This window comes from Sus scrofa, chromosome 12 (assembly GCF_000003025.6).
Source record: "Sus scrofa isolate TJ Tabasco breed Duroc chromosome 12, Sscrofa11.1, whole genome shotgun sequence".
Lineage (NCBI taxonomy): Eukaryota > Metazoa > Chordata > Mammalia > Artiodactyla > Suidae > Sus > Sus scrofa.
In genome coordinates, this window is record NC_010454.4 from 15,501,709 (window position 1) to 15,521,633 (window position 19,925).

General features: G+C 42.4%; 1 protein-coding gene across 19 annotated transcripts in view; it reads right to left on the reverse strand.

Annotated features, from left to right (window-relative positions):
- The window catches only part of TANC2 (tetratricopeptide repeat, ankyrin repeat and coiled-coil containing 2), a 365,248-nt gene that overhangs the window by 53,125 nt on the left and 292,198 nt on the right, over positions 1-19,925 (reverse strand). For all 19 annotated transcript variants that reach the window (XM_021068126.1, XM_021068124.1, XM_021068122.1 and 16 more), the window contains 2 exons: positions 19,450-19,616; positions 15,225-15,832 (listed from right to left, as the gene is read on the reverse strand). In XM_021068126.1, the coding sequence (XP_020923785.1) occupies positions 15,225-15,832; positions 19,450-19,616 (775 nt within the window). The remainder of the gene's footprint in view (positions 1-15,224; positions 15,833-19,449; positions 19,617-19,925) is intronic.

The window sequence follows — 19,925 nt, forward strand, 5'->3', positions numbered from 1 at the left end:
TCTAGACTGCAGAAATCTGATCAAAATTCTCCTCCAAATTCTTTAATGGCTTTATACTTTCTCCTACACATAATCTAAGCTCTTCAGGAGTTCCCGTCATGGTTCAGCGATAATGAACCCAACTAGTGTCCATAAGGATGCAGGTCTGATCCCTGGCCTCAGTCAGTGGGGCAGAGATCTGGTGTTGCCATGAGCTGTGGTGTAGGCCGGCAGCTGTAGCTCTGATTTGACCCCTAGCCTGGGAACTTCAATATGCTGCACCTGCAGCCCTAAAAAGCAAAAGAAAATAAACTCCTCAGCATGGTATTCAAAGGCTTTCCCTAACTTGCCCCTCATCTGTCTGTGTCTTTACTTCCTTACCTTGTACTTCTAATTCCAGACAGAGTAAATTATTTTAGAGTTTCACTTATGCGTTCCCTCTGCCTGGAATTCTCTTCTCCATTTAGCTCATCAGGCACACTATTTCTCATTCTTCAAGTCTCGGTTCACACCATCTCCTCTGCGAGGCTCTTCCTGGCCTCCCCAGAGGGAGTCGGGGGTTCTTTCCTTTAGGCTCATGTTGTACCTGGTCCACACCTGCATTCCAGCACCCACAGCAGCACACGCTCTCTGTCTCCAAGTCAGTCTTCCCACTACTGCGCTGAGGACAGAAGCCATGTTTTCCCATAGACAACAAGAGGACACACTTGCAGAATGAATGAATACTACTACTTACAGCTGCACAGGACCTTACGGTTATAAAAAGACTGCAACATTTGTTTCGATTTTCCAGTAAACCTATACTATAGGCACAGGAGTAAATATTACTCCTCATGTGGCAGAAGACTGACTGAGACTCAGCCAGACTGAAGGAGAGACCCCAGCTCACGTGGTTAGGATGTTAAAGAGATGAGAGGAGCATCCAAGGTCTTCTGCAACCTAGTTCCATTGCCGCGCCGACAAGATCAGCAACTTGCTGTTCATTTCTGGGCAGATGTGTGTGAAAATATCGACCAATGTAAAGAACAATGTACTCATTTTTATAGTATACACTCTGAAAGCTTATAATTAAAATCAGCAACTGTTAATTTCAACATTTCTTGATTGGCACTTTGGGAGAGAGTAGTTAACAGACACAACTCTAGCCAATGTGACATTTTAGGCATGACTGAACACAACTATGTTTTCTCCCTATCGTTAAAGACGACGGTAATCAAAATCTTTAACGGCGGGTTCATATGTGGTTAGAAAGACCACTGAGGAGATGGCGGTGGTGAGGGCAGAAGGATTTCCATGTAGCTCTTAGGATGAGGTCACCTTGTGATTCAGTCACCTGTGGACTCCCCGTCTGCAACCACAGCGCGACCTCCTCATCTCTGAAACCAAACCAAATCCCAGTTCTGTCACTTACAAGCTTTATTGCCTTGGGCAAACTTTTTTTTCTTTTTAAATTTTTTTAATTGTTGTTTCCGCAATACCATTTTTTTTTTTTTTTTTTTTTTTGCTATTTCTTGGGCCGCTCCCGCAGCATATGGAGGTTCCCAGGCGAGGGGTCGAATCGGAGCTGCAGCCACCAGCCTACGCCAGAGCCACAGCAACGCTGGATCCGAGCCGCGTCTGCGACCTACACCACAGCTCATGGCAACGCTGGATCGTTAACCCACTGAGCAAGGGCAGGGACCGAACCCGCAACCTCAAGGTTCCTAGTCGGATTCGTTAACCACTGCACCATGACGGGAACTCCCCCAATACAATTTTTTTTTCCTACTGTGCAGCATGGTGACCCAGTTACACATACATGTATACATTCTTTTTCTTGCATTATCATGCTCCATCATAAGTGACTAGACACAGTTACCAGTGCTACACAGCAGGTTCTCATTGCTAATCCATTCCAAAGGCAATGGTCTGCATCTATTAACCCCAAGTTCCCAATCCATCCTGCTTCCTCCTCCTCCCCCTCGGCAACTGCAAGTCAAGCTTTTTAACCTCTCTGTAAGCCAGGGATCATAATACCTATCCCTCAGGACTGTGGGGAGAATTAAGTGAGATGTACTTTATATTTCTTTTATACCCTCCGCAGTAACTACTACAGTGCTATACTAAAGGAATGAACATTAACCATAAGACTTTAGACAGATGAGAAGATGACTGTGTACTCAAACAGAACTTTACTCTTCAATGTGTGCAGCAGGGTGAAATGTCATACATATGCCGTCCTTAACTCCAGTCTTTGCCCCTCCACACATAACTGCTCCATCTTTGCAGCCAGAAGGGAAATCCAGGGATAGGGAATAATGACTGGGTATGGGTGCCCTTCACCGTTAGTCACCGCAGGAAACCTGGCAGTGTAACTTCAGGCAGAGAATGGGGATAAGGACAGAGCTAACCGGTCTTAAGAAGTAAGGTAAAAGCTAACAGGAGGAGTGTAAATTTCTCATGTAGATCAGAGGTTTTTCAGGAGGAGATAAGCCTTATGTTCAAGATATATTTGCTCTGAGATATCCTGGGAGAAAATCCATCACATGACAGAGCTGGAGATTATTTTTCCAGCCCTGTCCCCTCTCCCGGATATACACACTCTGAAAAAAGGCAGGGAAGGTCGTATCCAGAATAATAGAGGGGAGCTCCAACTCTGTTCCATTTGCAGGCACCAGCGGTCCCTCATACGGATTCTTGGAGACAAGTGATACTTGCCCTTGGGCAACTACAGCTTATGAGACAGCGAAAAGCTGCCCTAACCTGACAACTCTGTTTCCCTACACCTCAAACCTCAGGAGTTCAGAGTTACGGAGTCTTTCAGACCAAAAAACCCCTTTCTACGGCAAGAATTACCACCCCCACTCTCTCCCCACTTAATGGTTTAGGAGTTGGATAATAGTTGTTATACACAAAACATACAATGGTACTATGGGTTTTTTTTTTTTTTTTTTGCCTTTTTGCCATTTTCTTGGGCCGCTCTTGCGGCATATGGAGGTTCCCAGGCTGGGGTTGAATCAGAGCCACAGTCACTGGCCTACGCCAGAGCCACAGCAACGCTGGATCTGAGCCTCGTCTGCGACCTACACCACAGCTCATGGCAACGCCAGATCCTTAACCCACTGAGCAAGGCCAGGGATCGAACCCGCAACCTCATGGTTCCTAGTCGGATTCGTTAACCACTGAGCCACGACGGGAACTCCGTATGTTTGTTTTTCTAATAGATTTTCACCTAGCAACCCAGGGAGATAGTTAAACTTTTTTTTTTTTTTTTTGCTTTTTAGGGCCGCACTTGTGACATATGGAGGTTCCCAGGCCAGAGATCAAATCAGAGCTACGCCACGGCCACGCAGGATCCAAGCTGAGTCTGTGACCTATGCCACAGCTCGTGGCAATGCTGATCCTTAACCCACTGAGCAAGGCCAGGGATCAAACCTGCATCCTCACAGTTACTAGTTGGATTCGTTTCTGCTGTACCATAACAGGAACTCCCCCCCCCTTTTTTTTGCCATACCCACGACATATAGAAGTTCCTGGGTCAGGGATCGAATCTGAGCTGCAGCTGTAACCTACACCACAGCTGTGGCAATGCTGAATCCTTGATGTGCTATGCCAGTCAGGGGATCAAACCCACACTGCTTCAGAAACAATGCTGGGTCTTAAGCTGCTGTGCCATGGTGGGAACTCCAAGATAGTTAACGTTTCTACTTGTAGTATCAAAATGCTGGACTCAAATATTTCCAGCATGGATGTTTTGCCCATTGTTCTAGTCAGAGTCACTAATGTGTAGTCACATAGATTTCATCAGCTCTTGTGATGACAAACTTGATATACAACACTTTAGTGTTTCAGAGAAACAACACAAGTGTTTTGACAGTCTTCTGTGTGTGGCGCTCAGATGTGATAAAGTGGTAGAGGTACGGCCAGCTGGCAAGGAACTGCTTACCATCTAAAACTTGTCCTCTCTCTCTTATAACGTGGGCTGAAATGACGTCTGCTGCTGTGGAATGTCTTTGTATTACAGAGGTAGAGGTGAGGAATTATTTAGAGAGAGCTCGTGAGGTTAGAATTACAGGGCAGAGATGGAGAGCTGTCTAAAAAAGGCTTGTGTTCCCTTCCTGTCCGTAGCTAAGAGCTGTTGTTGGGAAGCAGGTGCGTAGCCAGGGACCTTGCATTCACGTTCAAGTGGGGTCATGTGACTGAGTTCTGGCTAAGGGAATACACGCAGAAATTACCCTCATCACTTCAGACCTAACCCAGAAAAATCTTTTCCTTTGATTCCCATGACTTTACTTTCTCTTCTTTCTTTAATATTGCTCTTGCAAATTATTATTTGCCTCACCATTTTCTTCTAGCACTTAAATATCCCTTTTCTGTTTTCATGCTTCTAAACCCCCTCCTTTACCCTCCCAACTTGGGTGATCTTGTTTAGTTCCACGGCTTCTACTGTGAATTATTGCTGATAACTCCCAAATCCACAACCTCGTGCCTTCAACTTTCTCTTTTTCTTTTTCCAAGGTCGCATTTCTAAATACATTCACGCATCTTCCCTTGAAGGCAATTCATTATAAACATGTCCAGAGTGGACTCGTGTTCTCCCGATAAGCCTGTTCTTCCTCCTGCCTTTGCTCATGCTAGAAACCTTCCTCCAATCAGATGCTGGATCGATGCTGGTCAGTAGCTTCACGGTTTTCCATCATTTGAGATATGTTCTGAAATCCTTTTTTTGTTGTTGTTGCTTTTTAGGGCCTCACCATGGCACAATGGAAGTTCCCAGGCTAGGGGTTGGATTGGAGCTACAGCTGTCTGCCGACAGCACAGCTATAGCAAGTCGGGATCCGAGCTTCGTCTGCAACCGACACCAACAGTTCATGGCAACACTGGATCCCCAGCCCATTGCACGAAGCCAGGGATTGAACCCACACCCTCATGGATACTAGTCGGATTCGTTTCCCCTGCGTCACAATGGGAACACCTGAAGTCATTTTTTTTTTTTTTTTTTGGTCTTTTTGCTATTTCTTTGGCCGCCCCGCGGCATATGGAGATTCCCAGGCTAGGGGTCTAATTGGAGCTGTAGCCACCGGCCTACGCCAGAGCCACAGCAACACGGGATCCGAGCCGCACCTGCAACCTACACCACAGCTCACAGCAACGCTGGATCGTTAACCCACTGAGCAAGGGCAGGGACCGAACCCGCAACCTCATGGTTCCTAGTCGGATTCGTCAACCATTGTGCCACGACGGGAACTCCCTGAAGTCATTTTTGATCCCTCCACATGCACCTTCCCTTCACCAAAAAAGACCATGTGCTTCCGAATATCTCCAAATGTCTACCTTACTCTCTGCTCTCACATGACAGGTCTTCGTATCCTTCACCTAGACTATTGCTCTAAACCTCATCATTACTATCCCTACAGGCAGTCTCTCCACTTCTTCATCTTCCATAGACTGCTTGTGAGAGCTATTTTGGACATTATCAGAGTTATTAGCTCATTAGTTATCAGTCTCCTCCTCCTCACAAAATTAAAGGCAATTCCTGCTATCCACAGAACAAACCGTAAAGTCTTAAACACGGTATTCGAGGCCTTTTTTCCTAGGGACCCTTCCCATCACTCTCTCTGGTCATGTGTCTCCTTTTCTAATGAGAGTTTCTCACAATTCCCCCAGGGCACTTCTTGTCGTCATTCCTGCCTTTGCTCTTGCCATTACATTTTCTAGCCTGCCCACAGTGCTCTCCTGCTCCGACACTGCTTAATGGAGTCAACTCACCTCTCAAGGCTGAACCTGAATGTCACTTATTCTGCAAAGCATATTCTTTTTGTCTAGGTTCCCTTGGTACTTTGTGCTGTGGCACGGTCATTGGTTGTGTCGGATGTCTCTTTAGGAGGAAATGGCTTTAGGGCCAGGGGTGTATTATTCACCTAAGTTTCTCCAGTATGTGGCATAATCCTTGGTGTAGAGTAAAAGTTCAGTAAATGTTCCATGAATGAAGAAATACCAGGCAGATGGGTTCAAGGAAGAGCAACACAGGACTTCCAGATCCACAGGACTTCTAATGCGCTACCTGATTCAGTGCTGAATGTGCAGGCATCTCTGTTGTCACTGATCAACTGTGAAATGAGTGGGACGATGACTCAAATATTGGGAACAGATTGACAAGCCTGATATTTTCCACCTCTCATCTCAAAAATTCTGCCTGCAGTTAAACTTTGGTGGTTGCTGCCTTACACTCTGCTTGTTGCAAACGACACCCACATCTTTACAAAAATTCCTTCCTCCAGCTTCTGCTTATCAGTTAGTAACTGCTTTGGCATGTTCTTTTTGTGGCTTTCTCATGGAACCTGAATACAAAATACATTTCTAGTCAGCTTGTCTTCCTGTTTCATATTCAATGTGGAAATGAAAGAGCTGATGATAAGCAGGAGACTCTAAGTGTGCCCGAGATGTATTTTTGTAGAAATGGATGCAACAGCACAGTCTCTTTTTAAACACAGAACTTGGAGAGAAATTTGCTTTCTCCCACTCTGCCTCACAGTTTCCTACTGTCCTCCTGTTGTGTTAATGCATCACGGGCCCTAGGAGAATGGACACTTCTCTGCCAATGAAGTCTCTAGGCATCTGGCAGGGCTTCATGAGGCAGAAGAGCTATGACTCTATTGAACTGTCACAGTTTGAAACAACAACAATAGGCAAAGGAAGATTTGTCACTTCCTCCTCCGAGTTCCTCAGTTCTTTGTTGGTATCTCCAGCACAGCCCTCTGCCTTAGATGATAGCTAGTTATAAATGTGCCTGTTAAATCCACTAACCTGTAAGTCCTGCAGACAGACCCATCCCCTGCAGTGTTTAACACAGAGCTTCGAACATATTACTTAATACATGTTCACCGAATGTGTGCATAAATGCATGTCTTCACTTGATCCTGATGCGTGGTAACCAAAGAAGCAGAAGATACTCTCTACTGAACTGTGAGAAGAGTTTCTCAAATACTTTCAGTTTTAAGCTTAAAAATTAATGCCGCTGACCATTTCTTTGTTCACTCACTGCTTGCTTATTTTTTTGTACTGAGTGTTTGCTGTGTGCCATGCACTTCATTAATGATGAGGAAGACCATGATGAGTGTGACAGGAAGGCTCCTGTCCTCACTGAATTCACTCACATTCTAGAGGGTAACGTGGACAACACATAAGTATTCACAGACAACAAATTAATACAAGACTGTGAGAAGTGTCAGAGAGTAAGCAGGATAACAAAACCCGGAAGGACTTCCTTAGATTAGCTGACAAGTGGAACAAGGAGGTGGCCGTTAAGTAGAGATCTGAAGGAGAGAGATCCTCCCAAGTGATGACAGAGGGAAAGTGAGCTCCAGATGGAGGCAACTGTTAACGTGCAAAGGGCCAGGGGTGGAAAAGAGCTCAGCGAGTTCTAGGAACTTGCAGATAACCAATTATGACTAGAAAATGGTGAATAAGTAGGCAGAGCTAGCTTATAACAAAGGGCTTTGAAGAATCCAGCTTCAATTTTATTCTAGTCACAAGAAGCCACTGAAGGATTCTCAGGAGAGGTTGCATGGTCTGATTTGTGTTTTTCAGAAATTGCTTGGGCTGCTGATGGAGAATGGACTGAAGAGGAGGACCAATGAAGACACTAGAGTAGCCCACATGAGAGCCCAGGGTGTGGTCTGCGGTGATGTAAATAAGCGGATACTTACAAGTAAAATGTGGATGGTATAACCAACTGGATACACGGATGGCTACAGTGAATACATGTCTCACAGCTGCAGGTTCTTACGGTTGAGCAAGGAAAGGGTATTAGTGTTGATTTTACCAAACATGGAGATTGCTGCTTTTGGAAAGTCTAGAGACAGCTGAGAAGGTTGCTCTACTCACAAAAAAGAAAATGTGCTGTCATATCCCACTAAGCTGGCAATAACTCCTGCTGATTATAATCTTGGTTTGACACATCAAAAAGTCTACAAACAATAAATGTCGGAGATGGCGTGGAGAAAAGGGAATCCTCCTACACTGTTGGTGGAATATAAATTTAGTACCACCGCTATGGAGAACAGTATGGAGGATCCTTAGCAACTAAAAATAGAGCTACCATATGATCTAACAATCCCACTCCTGGGCATATAGCTGGAGAAATCCATAATTGGAAAAGATACATGCACCCTGATGTTCACTGCAGCACTATTTACAATGGTCAAGACATGGAAGGAAACTGACAGATGAATGGATAAAGATGTGGTACGTATATACAATAGCATACTACTCAGTCATAAAAAGAATGACATATTTTTTTTTTTTTTTTTTTTTTTTTTTTTTTTTTTTTTTTTTTTTTTTTTTTTTTTTTTATGACATAATGCCACTTGCAGCAACATGGATGCACCTGGCTAGAGATTATCATATTAAGTGAAGTAAGTCAGACAGATAAAGACAAATCATTTATATGTAGACTCTAATTAAAAGAGAGATACAAAGGAACTTATTTACAAAACAGAAACAGACTCATAGATTTTTGAAAATACACTTATGGTTACCAAAGGGGAAATGTGTGTTGGGGGGGAGGATAAATTAGGAGTTTGGGATTAACATATACACATTACCATACATAAAATAGATAACTAACAAGGACCTACTGTAAAGCACAGGGAACTCTACCCAATGTTCTGTAATAACTTACATGGGGAAAAGAGTCTGAAAAAGAATGTATACATGTATATTGTAACTGAATCACTTTGCTGTACACCTGAAACTAATACAACACTGTAAAGTAACCATACTCCAATAAAATAATTAAAAAAAAATCTTAGTTTGACAACCCAGGCAAGTCTGAGGGATTCCCATCTTTTCACTCAGCCAGTGTTGCTTCAGAGACTCATTAATAAGACAAATTACCTCTATCTTCTATGCTACTTTCAGTACCAAAAATTTCCCTGCTCTACTTCTTGGGGAAGTTGCTTTAACCCGTATTTGCTATACTGGGCATATCCACCTTAAAAAAGATATAAATATATATTATGCTAAATATATAATTTAAACATATAAAACAATTATTTTTTGTTGCATAACCAAAGAATACATGAGAGTACAGGTCCCTTCTGTGTTTTCATTAGTTGACTTTTCTGCATTCCTGCCAAGTCATAAAATGATGCTCTTGCTCCATCTTATAAGCAGTACTATTTTTCTGTATATTTATTAACTTAGCAAACCTTATGAGTTTTTATGACAGTACAAATAAGTAGTTCTCAGTTTTAAATAGGTGTGGAGAAGAGTTCTGATTTTCAACTTTTTCCAAACTTAATTTTGGACTTGGAAAAGGAAAAAACACATTATTGCCACCCATCTTTGAAGGTATGAGAGCTTTAACAACGGCAACAATTTATCTATTTGACTAGTAGATGTGAGTTCCATGATTTATGCTGAAACAAATTTGTAAAATTTAAGGACCTCATGCATTAGTAAACTGGACATATTCCAAGATATACCTTAGATTTCACGTGATTTCTCCCTTGCCTTATATTACAAAATCATGACCATGGGTCACTAGAATAATAGTTACTCCATTATTGTTTTGAGTTTTGAGTCTCAAATTTATTATTATCATTATTATTATTATTTGTGGCTGCACCTGTGGCATATGGAAGTTCCTGGGCCAGGGGCTGAATCTGAGCTGCAGCTACTGCCCTATGCCACAGCTGCAGCAATGCCGGATCCTTAAATCCCTGTGCCGAGCCATTGCAGAGACAATGACAGATGATTCTTAACCCACTGTGGCCATAGTGGGAACCCCCTCAAATTTATTTTTGATGCTAATAGGGGGTTAGACACTGGATTAGATAATAAGGAAAAATATTTATTGGCAAAATAAATACCCCCAAATATTAGAGATTAATGAAACCTGTAATCCCTGGAAATCACACATCAAAATCATGACACTAGAGGACTGACTTCTCCTTGGTGGTAGAAAAGAGTTAGAAGTGAAGCAGATCTAGACCCAGAGCAGAGATTAAAGAGCTAATATTTCTAGGCGGGTAGGGCTATCTAACAGTCATATTAGTTAAAGGTACACTCTCTTCTCTCTGCTGTAACTCTTCCAAACCTCCTAAGGGCTGATTTAGTTCCAGAAGCCTTTTATCTTTCCATGATCTATCACTTCGCTGACGTCTTTCTTAATGGTTTTAGAAGGCAGAATCCATCCACCAGCTTGAGGGTCTGCTGTGGGATCCTGCAATGGCTCTGAGGAGTAGCAACTTTGAATGTATGCTTCAGTGAGGGTAAGATTAATTGTCCTCCTGCCTCGAGGCTCATTGTGGGTTAAAAAACCAAAATAAAGCCACCATAGCCTTGCAACTCACCATTTTGGGGTCATTTTAGACTTCTATTCTACAGGAAGCCAGGCTGTACAAGTCCCTGGCACAGAATTAATTTTCCTTTATAGGAGAAGGGCCCCCCTCCCCCCTCGATAAACTGCTTCTCTGATACTCTCTTTGTGACATGGGTTTTGGAGCACTTGGTCTCTAATGTGTAACTTGCTGACTAATATGCCCAAAATAAGAAAAATCTGAAAAAACACTTATTGTAAGACAGCAATTCTGACTACAAAGACTCCAGTAAGTACTCAACAGTCCCACAGGTACAGGCAGGCAGGACTTGGGTAGCCTTTTCCCTTTTCCACCCACTATAAATTTGCTTCTCTTAGTTTGAGGAAATCTCAACTCTAAACAGGTTCCCAAATCAAACCTCATTAGGCTGTACAGCTCAATATTAGAGTTTACAACAAGCTTCCTGCATCTTACTGGAACAGTTGAAAACAAGGCAGCTGAGCCTTCTAATCCCTATGTGAAAATCTCTCCCTCTGTCTCTCACACACATGCACGCACACACACACACACACACACACCCCAAAATGTTGATCTGAGAGCCGTTCCTTGGGAAGGGGAGGCTAACACCATGAAAACAGAGATAGCAGAGAAAGGAGAGAGAGGAAAAGAGTGGGGATTCATTTGGGGCCAGCCTAAAGCTATGTAGAAATATTAAGCATTAATTGGACAGCACCATGAGGCTGATGGCCCCCAACTGTCTATCAGCCTCACATTTCAACTCTCAAAGTCATTAATAGGTTGGATTAAAAGGGCTGGTGACTCCTCGAGATGCCTTACTTAAAATGCACATGTTGCTCTGAATGAGTTTTCTACTTCCTTCTTATTTAGCGTAACGGCAGAGATTAGTTTATTAGGTTGGCAAGGAATCTGATATCTCAGTGCCTGAGGGAATAAAATATAGGCCAGGTTAATTTCAGAGTGTGATAGTATATGACAGTGATGAATAATGGGGAATGGAATGGAAAGCAGAATAAGGTGGTGAGGTCTAAGGCTTGTGGGTACTTCAAGGAGCCAGCCAGAATGCAAATCTAAAATCTTGGAAGTTTTGATATATAAACAAAAGATTTTTCAGTGGTACTCTACTTACAGTTTTGATCAACACAGATAGGCACCTACATACAAATACTCTACCCTGTTTCCAAGCCAAGAAAAGACACCTATAACTACTTCTTTCTGTGACAGTTTGATGTGTATGCAACAGTAGGTCACTCTTTCTGGGATGTCAACTGTCTGTCCTGATTCTGGGACAAGAGGCACTCTGATATGTAAAATAAGGATAACTCTAGCTCAGCTGCAGCGCTGACCTCTGGCTTTGCTATTTCCTCTTTCCAGCACCATCCTCAGATTACTGACTCTCTTCAGTTTAGCAGAAGTACCTCCTTGGGTGGCCTATTTCTGAGGAAGGTCAACTTTTTTGGCTTCAGTAGAATATTGTCATCTGTGTCTACTCCCCTAATAAGGTCAATAAGTTCAGGGTGAGGAAGTGAGTGTTGTCAGCCCCGAAAATGGACTAGAAGAGCTGTTTTGTTGCTTCTGAAAGCTCTCCTCACACAGAGTCATGCACGTCAGGCACGGGCCTACCTAATGTGATTTCAGAGGCACTGAGGCAGCCGGAAGGGGTCTACTGAAATACATTAGATGCTCCAGAGAGAAAGTGGAGAACAGAGGGGAAGCAGTGTGCAGGAAGTAGAGGCTGAAGGCCATACAGGCGAACCCTGCCTGGAGAGTCCTGCTCATCAGACTTGCCTAAAATGGAAAGCCACTACAGCCAGGTTCTTAGAAAGGCCAGCTGGGGCTTCACCAATGACATTAAATTCTTAGTGAATTTCCATTTCATTGACCCAGACTGCCTCAAGCCCTGAGCTCAATACCTTAGGAACAAAGCTGGTGCCAGCCAGTGCTGGGAAGAAGGATGAATTCCAACTGAGACGAAATAAGTAAGGAAGCTTTTTTGACAACTCCTGGTCCTGTTTCTTCTCTGCCATAAGTGATATATGATGATCCCTGGCAGCCTTGAATGTTATTCAATCAGCAGGGAACAGACTACACAGTATTTGAAATTATAAGTGTTTGCTCTTTTTGTCCCAGTGCATCGGCCTCTTGCCAAAATGATCCTAGTTAACAAACAGTGTTGAGAAGGTAAGCCTTGTAAAGCCATGATATAGCTGCATAAATACCATCTTTTGTTCTCTGGGAGCCTGAGGGTTTTATCTTTTACAAGGATGCTGTTAATTCAGTGTTAGTCTGGCTGCCTTGGACCTCAGCCTCCAATCCTCTGAGATGTTCCAGGATGAGAGAAGAGAGCAGCCAGCAAAGTTTTTCTGGAAACTGACTTCAGAGTGTTTATCAGACAATTCTAGATGGGTCTCTTTTTCTTAAATATGTGATTGCCAACTTTGTATTAAGCATTAGCAGTAGTACTAGTAGGATTTACAGTAAAATCCTCATGGCATGCAATTCATAGAAGAGACTCAGACCTGTGGCTTTTTTTTTTTTTTTTTTTTTTTTAAATCTTGTGCCCTCTAATGCTAACAGCAGAAGGCTGTTGCTGCCTATACAATCAGCTACAGGATTTAGTCAAGGTATACCTGACAGGCCTATTGCTGCAAAGAGAGAGGAGGACAAAGAACATTTCCTGAACACTTTCTTTGCACACGATACCAGTCTAGGATTATACTACATGACCTCTCCTAATTCTTAACAGCTCTAGGAATTATTATTCCTTTTAAGTAAAAAAAAAAAAAAAAACTGTCTCAGAACCATTATATAACTTTTTAAAGGTCACAGTTCCTAGAAAAGGTAGGATTTATATGCAGGTAATCTGACTCAAAGTTCACATTCTTCCTACTACAGCATGTTTCTTTAAAAAGTTTCCCTCTCAGTGAAAAGAGCACAAAATCTACTGCCTGGATGATTATCTTCTTCAGGATCTGGAACTAATTTTCTAATGGACTGGCATGAAGCAGGCTGAGCAGCATGCCCACTAGCACAGTTGTCTCTAATAAGGCCTGGTGAAGAGTATGCCTCGAGTAATAAAACCCCAGCACAGTCAGAGACGGTCAGTCTCTACGATTAGTCACCGCAGAAGGTATGCTCAAATCTGGCCTATCTTCTTTTGAAGCCAGAATAAGCATTGCACTTGCAAGCTACACTGTTAGCGTCTTCTTTGTTTCCAGGAAATCGGGAATATACCTGCTTTTGAAAACATCAATTTTATTAAAGGAATAATTCTTGTATTTACTTATTTATCTTTGGCCATGGCCATGGCATGTGGAAGTTTCATGGCTAGGGATCGAACTTGAGCCACAGCAATACCCAAAGCCATGGTATTGACAATGCCAGATCCTTAACCCACTGAGCCACCAGGGAACTCTAGGAATAATTCTTTAAAAAGGTAGTGTGCAGGAGCAGAAAGCACACCTCTAACTAGATGCTAGAGATCTAGGTTCTACCCAAGAGAATGGGGGGTGAGTTTCAAATCTAGTCTGGTTTGTTGAGCTGAGAATTCTTTTTTTCTTTTTTGGCTGTGTCTGTGGCATGCAGAAGCTCCCGTGCCAGGGATTGAACCCAGCCTAGAGCAGTAACCAGAATCACAGGAGAGAAAATACTGGATCCATAGCCTATTGAACCACCAGAGAACTCCTGAGAAATTCTTATTTTATTTTATTTTGCTTTTTAGGGCCACACCTGTGGCATGTGGAAGTTCCCAGGCTAGGGGTCCAATTGGAGCTACAGCTGCTGGCTGTGCCACAGCCATAGCAATGCCAGATCCGAGCTGCATCTGTGACCTACACCACAGCTCATGGCACTGCTAGATCCTTAACCACAAGGAGCGAGGCCAGGGATCAAACCCACAACCTCGCGGTTCCTAGTTGGATTCGTTTCCGCTGCACCATGATGGGAACTCCTAAGAAATATTCTTAAGTCAGGGTCCAGCTCACCAGGAAAGAGTGTTGGAGTAAATCAGTGACATCTGCCATGGGTGCAGGACAGGGGAGCGGTGGACAGGCACTTGTCATTCCTCTTTTCATCCCTTTCCCTTCTCTCACCTGTTAATAACTTCATAACTTTTGGCAAGTGATTCAGCATTTTAAGGCCCTTTTTAAAGTAAAATGATACCTTATTTTTTTTATTGTCTTTTTAGGGCCGTAAGTTCCCAGGCTAGGGGTTGAATCAGAGCTGTAGCCACCGGCCTACACCACCACCACAGCCACTTGGGATCTGAGCTGGGTCTGTGACCAACACCACAGCTCATGGCAACGCTGGATCCTCAACCCACAGAGTGAGGCCATCCTCATGGATACTAGTCAGATTCGTTACCGCTGAGCCACGAAGGAACTCGAGATAATGACACTTTAAAGGTAGAGTGGCTAGATCAGCTGATCACTTTTTTAGCTAGAAGGCTGAAGATTCCATTTTCCAGTGTAAATCTTAGCATCAGCTGGGCTTTAGTGGGGTCAGTCACTGGTAACAAACTACGGCACGGCTTTTAAAAGGGCAATCGAAATTTTAAAACAATTCTGCTCTAAGTCAAAGAGATGAACAATATACCATTTCTTTCTGTACAACACTGAGGAAGTCTGTTGGATGGTTAAATTAGTAAAAGCCCGTGACCCTCGTGGAATCGGAGAAAATTATTCAGAAAAACCAAAGGAATGTAGGGAGCATTCTAAACATCTCTGCAGATTATGAGTCTTAACAGAAATATCGTGAGAAAATAAGTTAATTTCACGACAGCCTTGACTTAAGAAGAAACAGAGATGATGTTTCCTTTACGGGAAATGTTCAATGAAGAACACTTCTGAATGCTTTCCATACCCATGCTCCATGCAATGAATACGAAATCGGCTCACAAACGCTTATTCCAGATCTATGGCTTACCTGGGATCACAGAGAAATTTGGTTTTCTCTCCTTCTTCTCTCCAGATAAGCCATTCCCGAAAAGAAGGATGCACAAACATACGAGTCATGTCTCTGCGCTTGATTAGGAACATGGAGAGATTCTCCATTCTCTGCTGAAAATCCTCCCACTCTAGCGTGCCTTCAATGCTACCAGCATTGATGGCCTGGAAGATATGTTCATCAGTCAGGGGGTGGAGAGAGGCCACTGCCACATTCAGAAGAGGCATCACCCGGTCAAAGGAAGACTGGGTTGGGAACTTCATATTGCACTGGAGTAAATAAACCTCTGAGAGCGAAACAGGAACTACTTTGTAGCTAGAGCTCTTTAACACTAGATAGCCTTTCTCTATGAGGTCGAATGTGAGTTTCAGGTACAGATAGGACCCTTGACTGAGGGTCTTGAGATGAGAACTGAGTTTGCCAAATGTAGTATTGTCCATTTTGCCATTAAGGGAAATGTTATTCTGGATCTCTGAGCTGCTGTGTATCCGGTGCAGGATGTAAGCCTGCAGGTCCTGGTCTATGGCTTCATTCTCTTCTAGGCGGTCCAAAAATATCCTATGGAAAGGCAGCAGCTTGGTAATTTCCTAAAACAGATGGAGAGAGAGAGAGAAAGGCAGAAAGACCTTCAGTTTCCCCTAACTCTTTTATGACAAACTTCGAGGTCCACAAATTTATTCTGAACTTCTGAGTGGCCAAAGAATAGTGGAAAATACATTCGAGGATTTAGTGTCCACAGATTAAAACATTAGTTGCACAGGAAGGACACAACGTTTCCTAATATTGAGACTTAAAACAACTTGGCTAAGTCTTCATAAAGGGTATTTTAAGAGTGATTTAATGGTCAATATTCTAAATAACACCCCTAAAATAGAATACAGAGTGCCGTATAACGTTTGCTATAATCTTCTCAGTGTAAACCATGGTATAATGTCAAAGTACAATTCACTAAGAGAAATGTATAAGGACTCAAAGAATGTCATATAAAAATGTGACTTTCTAACCTTCCTAATACAATGACTTTATGTAATGTAGGCCTTTTGGACATGCCTTGGCCTAAAGGAACACTTCTAACAGTGGGAAGTTTGGTTCCCCGGTGATCTGCTTGGAAATTACACTGGGGGAAGGTGACAAGGTGACAGGGCTTTGTGGTGACGCTTCTGCTCTGAAATACAGCTCTTCCTTTCCTGTAATTATTCATTCCCTCTCCTGCATCAATTTCTTCTCTGCTGTATCACACAGACATGCGACTCCATAGTCCTCCTTCCAACTATCGTGTCCCTGTTCCCAGGTTTAGCAAAACTTAACAGGAAAGTTCGAGCTGTTCACTGTGTTGAATTCCTCTCTTCCCATCCTCTCCTCCATTTGTTGCAATCATGCTTTCAAACTCATCACTTCACTGCAATGGTTCTTGTCAACATGACCAGTTCTCTTCATCTTGCCAAATCCAGGGATCAACTTTCACTTCTCGTCCTCCCCGACCTCTCAGCAGTAGCTGACACAGGTGGTCACATCCTCTCAGTCACTTCCTGCAGCTTGCGCCCATAGGGTGTTCCCTTCATTGTCCTCTCACACACTGCCACTCCCATTCAGGCTTCTTCACTGGCTCCTCTCTCGTTCCTCAGTCCCCCCATCTCTATTCTTTCCTCTTATCTGGGCACTCTCACTGCCTAGAACAGGTGGGTCCCACAGTTCTAAGCATCATCTTCGTGCAGATGATACCCGATGGTGTGTTTCGTTCTTAGTCATTTCTCCTGAGCTCTCATCTTCTATCATATGCAACACGCACACTTGGATGTTTCATAGATAAACTTAATACGACCAAATCAGAACTACTAAATTCTTCCCCCACCACAAAACCTTCCCATCTCAATAAATGGTATTTCCACTCACCCTACCACCAAATCATAGGAACTGTTTATGATCTTTTCCTACCTAAAGCAGCACCTACCCAGTTGCTTACCAAAACTTCACAATTCATTTCTGAATCTTCTCTCTTGCTCACACCTACATCCAGCCCATCAAGTCCTGTTGATTCGCCTTCAAAATCCATCCAAATATGACCACTTCACAGGGTCTCCACTGGAACCGCTCTAGTCTAAGCCACCATCACCTTTCAGCTCTACTTCTGCTTCTGTTCTTGATCCCCTATATTCTATTATCTACACAAGCCAGCAGCCAAAGAAATCTTTTAAAAGGTAAATCAGAACTCATCACTTCACAAGGCTCCTTAGAGAGGCCTTTCCTACCTGCCCTATCTAAAATAACTCTTATTTCTGCCTCTTTTCCCTGTTATGTTTACCTTACAGCACTAACATGACCTACAATTTTAATATATGTTAATTTTTAGTTATTTATTATTTGGGTTCCTCACGAGCATATAAGCTTCGTGAGGGCAGGGGTATTGTCTGTCTTGTTCCTCATCATATCCTCAGCTCTTGGGAAGAGCCTTTTACCCTTGAAGGACTTAAAAAATGTGTGCAGAAATAATGAATGATCAATTACATGGGTTCGTTTTAAAGACCTATGAATTATTTCATTGTCAGGCTAAATAAAACTATTTTTAAAAAGGTACTGGTTGAGGTGAATGAAGTATCTGAGAAGTTCCTGAAGGCCTTGAGCCATGAAGACACTGAAATTTGGACTTTGTGTGTATAGCACTTTTCCTGTTCTTTGGCACAGCTGAAAAATTAACGTCAGTGGTCCACCAAGGCATACTTAAAACATCTTTTGAGATTGCACATGGCATTATGCAAAAATGTGAAGAGGGCACCTCCTAAGTATAAATTTAATAAAACCAGTCAGAGATTGTGTTCCTGGAAGTTTCTTTTGTTCATTCTTCATCTTTAACAATCAAGCTACTGACTAATAACGGCAGACGGCATCATTTTTAGTTGTAAAGATGCATTTACATTGATTCGTTCACATTCTTGAATTCAAATTACCCTGAGATTCTAATAACAAACATCTGCAAGTGAGTGGTCAAGATCAGACGTACAGTTTCTGATCAGAGAAGGCAGAGGGACCTAAATTGGTCTATAGGAATAATATGAAAGGTCTGGGAGAGGGAAAAGGAGGAAGGGAACTGAGACAATTTTTCGGTACATTAACAACTGTTATTAAGGGGCTGCATCCAAATAGTGGGATGAGTGTATAATATGTGAGGTTTCAATGTTCATCAAAAAGGCTATGGTTAGGGGAAAAAATGTTGAGAAATTCTGTTTCAAACCAAGGGTGCCTAGGTATAGCATGAAAGACACCAACTCTGCTCTAATGTGAATGGTGGAGCCATTTATCCTTAGCCCACAGTCCTTAGAGGCTCCGCTCCACATTCCCAGCCAGCTTCCAGGCCATACAAAGTCATCAGTGACTGAGCAGGGAAGATAATTAAAAAAAAAAAAAACTTATCTTCCAGTTGTAGTAAATTTAATCTAAAGCCTTAATATTGCCAATATTTCTTAAAGAAAGGCACATACAGCAAAAAGTCCATCTTCAGGCTATAGAAAAGCTGTTCAAGTAGAAACAGAGGCAAGAGCTAGAAAATCTGATTCTAGACTGTACACTGAATTGGATTTTGCCTGGCAGTAAATGATAACAAATATAAAACAAAACTCACACAGTAAATTAGACTGTTAGAGGTTCTGTTTGTTTTGCTATCCTCAGGACAAATCTAGAAAAATAGACTTCTCTCTTTTTTTTTTTGCTTTTTAGGGCAAAGCAAATTTCTGAGGGCATATGGAAATTCTCAGGCTAGGGTCGAATCAGAGCTGTAGCTGCTGGCCTATGCCACAGCCACAGCAACGCGGGATCCCAGCTGTGTCTGGGACCTACACCACAGCTCACAGCAATGCCAGATCCCCGACCCACTGAGCAAGGCCAGGGATGGAACCTGCACCCTCAAAGACACTAGTCAGATTTGTTTCCACTGCGTCCCTGAACTTTCTTTCATGCTATTTTGAGGGACACTTTATCAAGCTTACCCAGAGCAGTGGGAATGGGAATTTGAGCTAAGAGAGTCATACAGAGAAAATGTTCTCTCTAGACTGTCAAAATATGCTCTTTGGTTATCATTCTTGCTAGTGCTCTAGGACATGGTATAAATTTAGAAAAACTCACCACTAAAGGTACAAGAACATGGAACTTTTTCAGTTTAAGCACTTTCCAAGGGAAATACTTTATGATCTGAAAGCAAACAAATACATACCTGTAAACTGGTCCTAACTGTTACAATTAGTTTGAGCCAGGAAGGAAATTTTCCAATCATTTTACTCAGAAATGATACAATTGTATCCCCATAATCTGGTTTATGAAATTCTGCTTCATTTAATCCATCAATCAAGATGATGAAATCTTCATCTGGGATTTTTCTCTCTAAGATAGAAAGAAACAAATGACTTAATAATTACCAAGTGGATAAATAAGTTCTTTTTGGGTCTTCGATCATGTATTTATTTGGAAAAAAAAATCAGAAAAGGTTTCATGTGTTTAGTGAATGCTCAGGGTATGTAATTTATTATAAAGACATGGAATAATTCATTTAGTGAATTCATTTTGTTTTTTACCAGGTGTAAAAGCATTTGTCACATAAATAATATATAAGGCATATGTATTATCATCATTAACATTTCCCCCATGTTATTGGTTGTGAGACAGTCTGCACGCTGCATTTATGAGAATCTG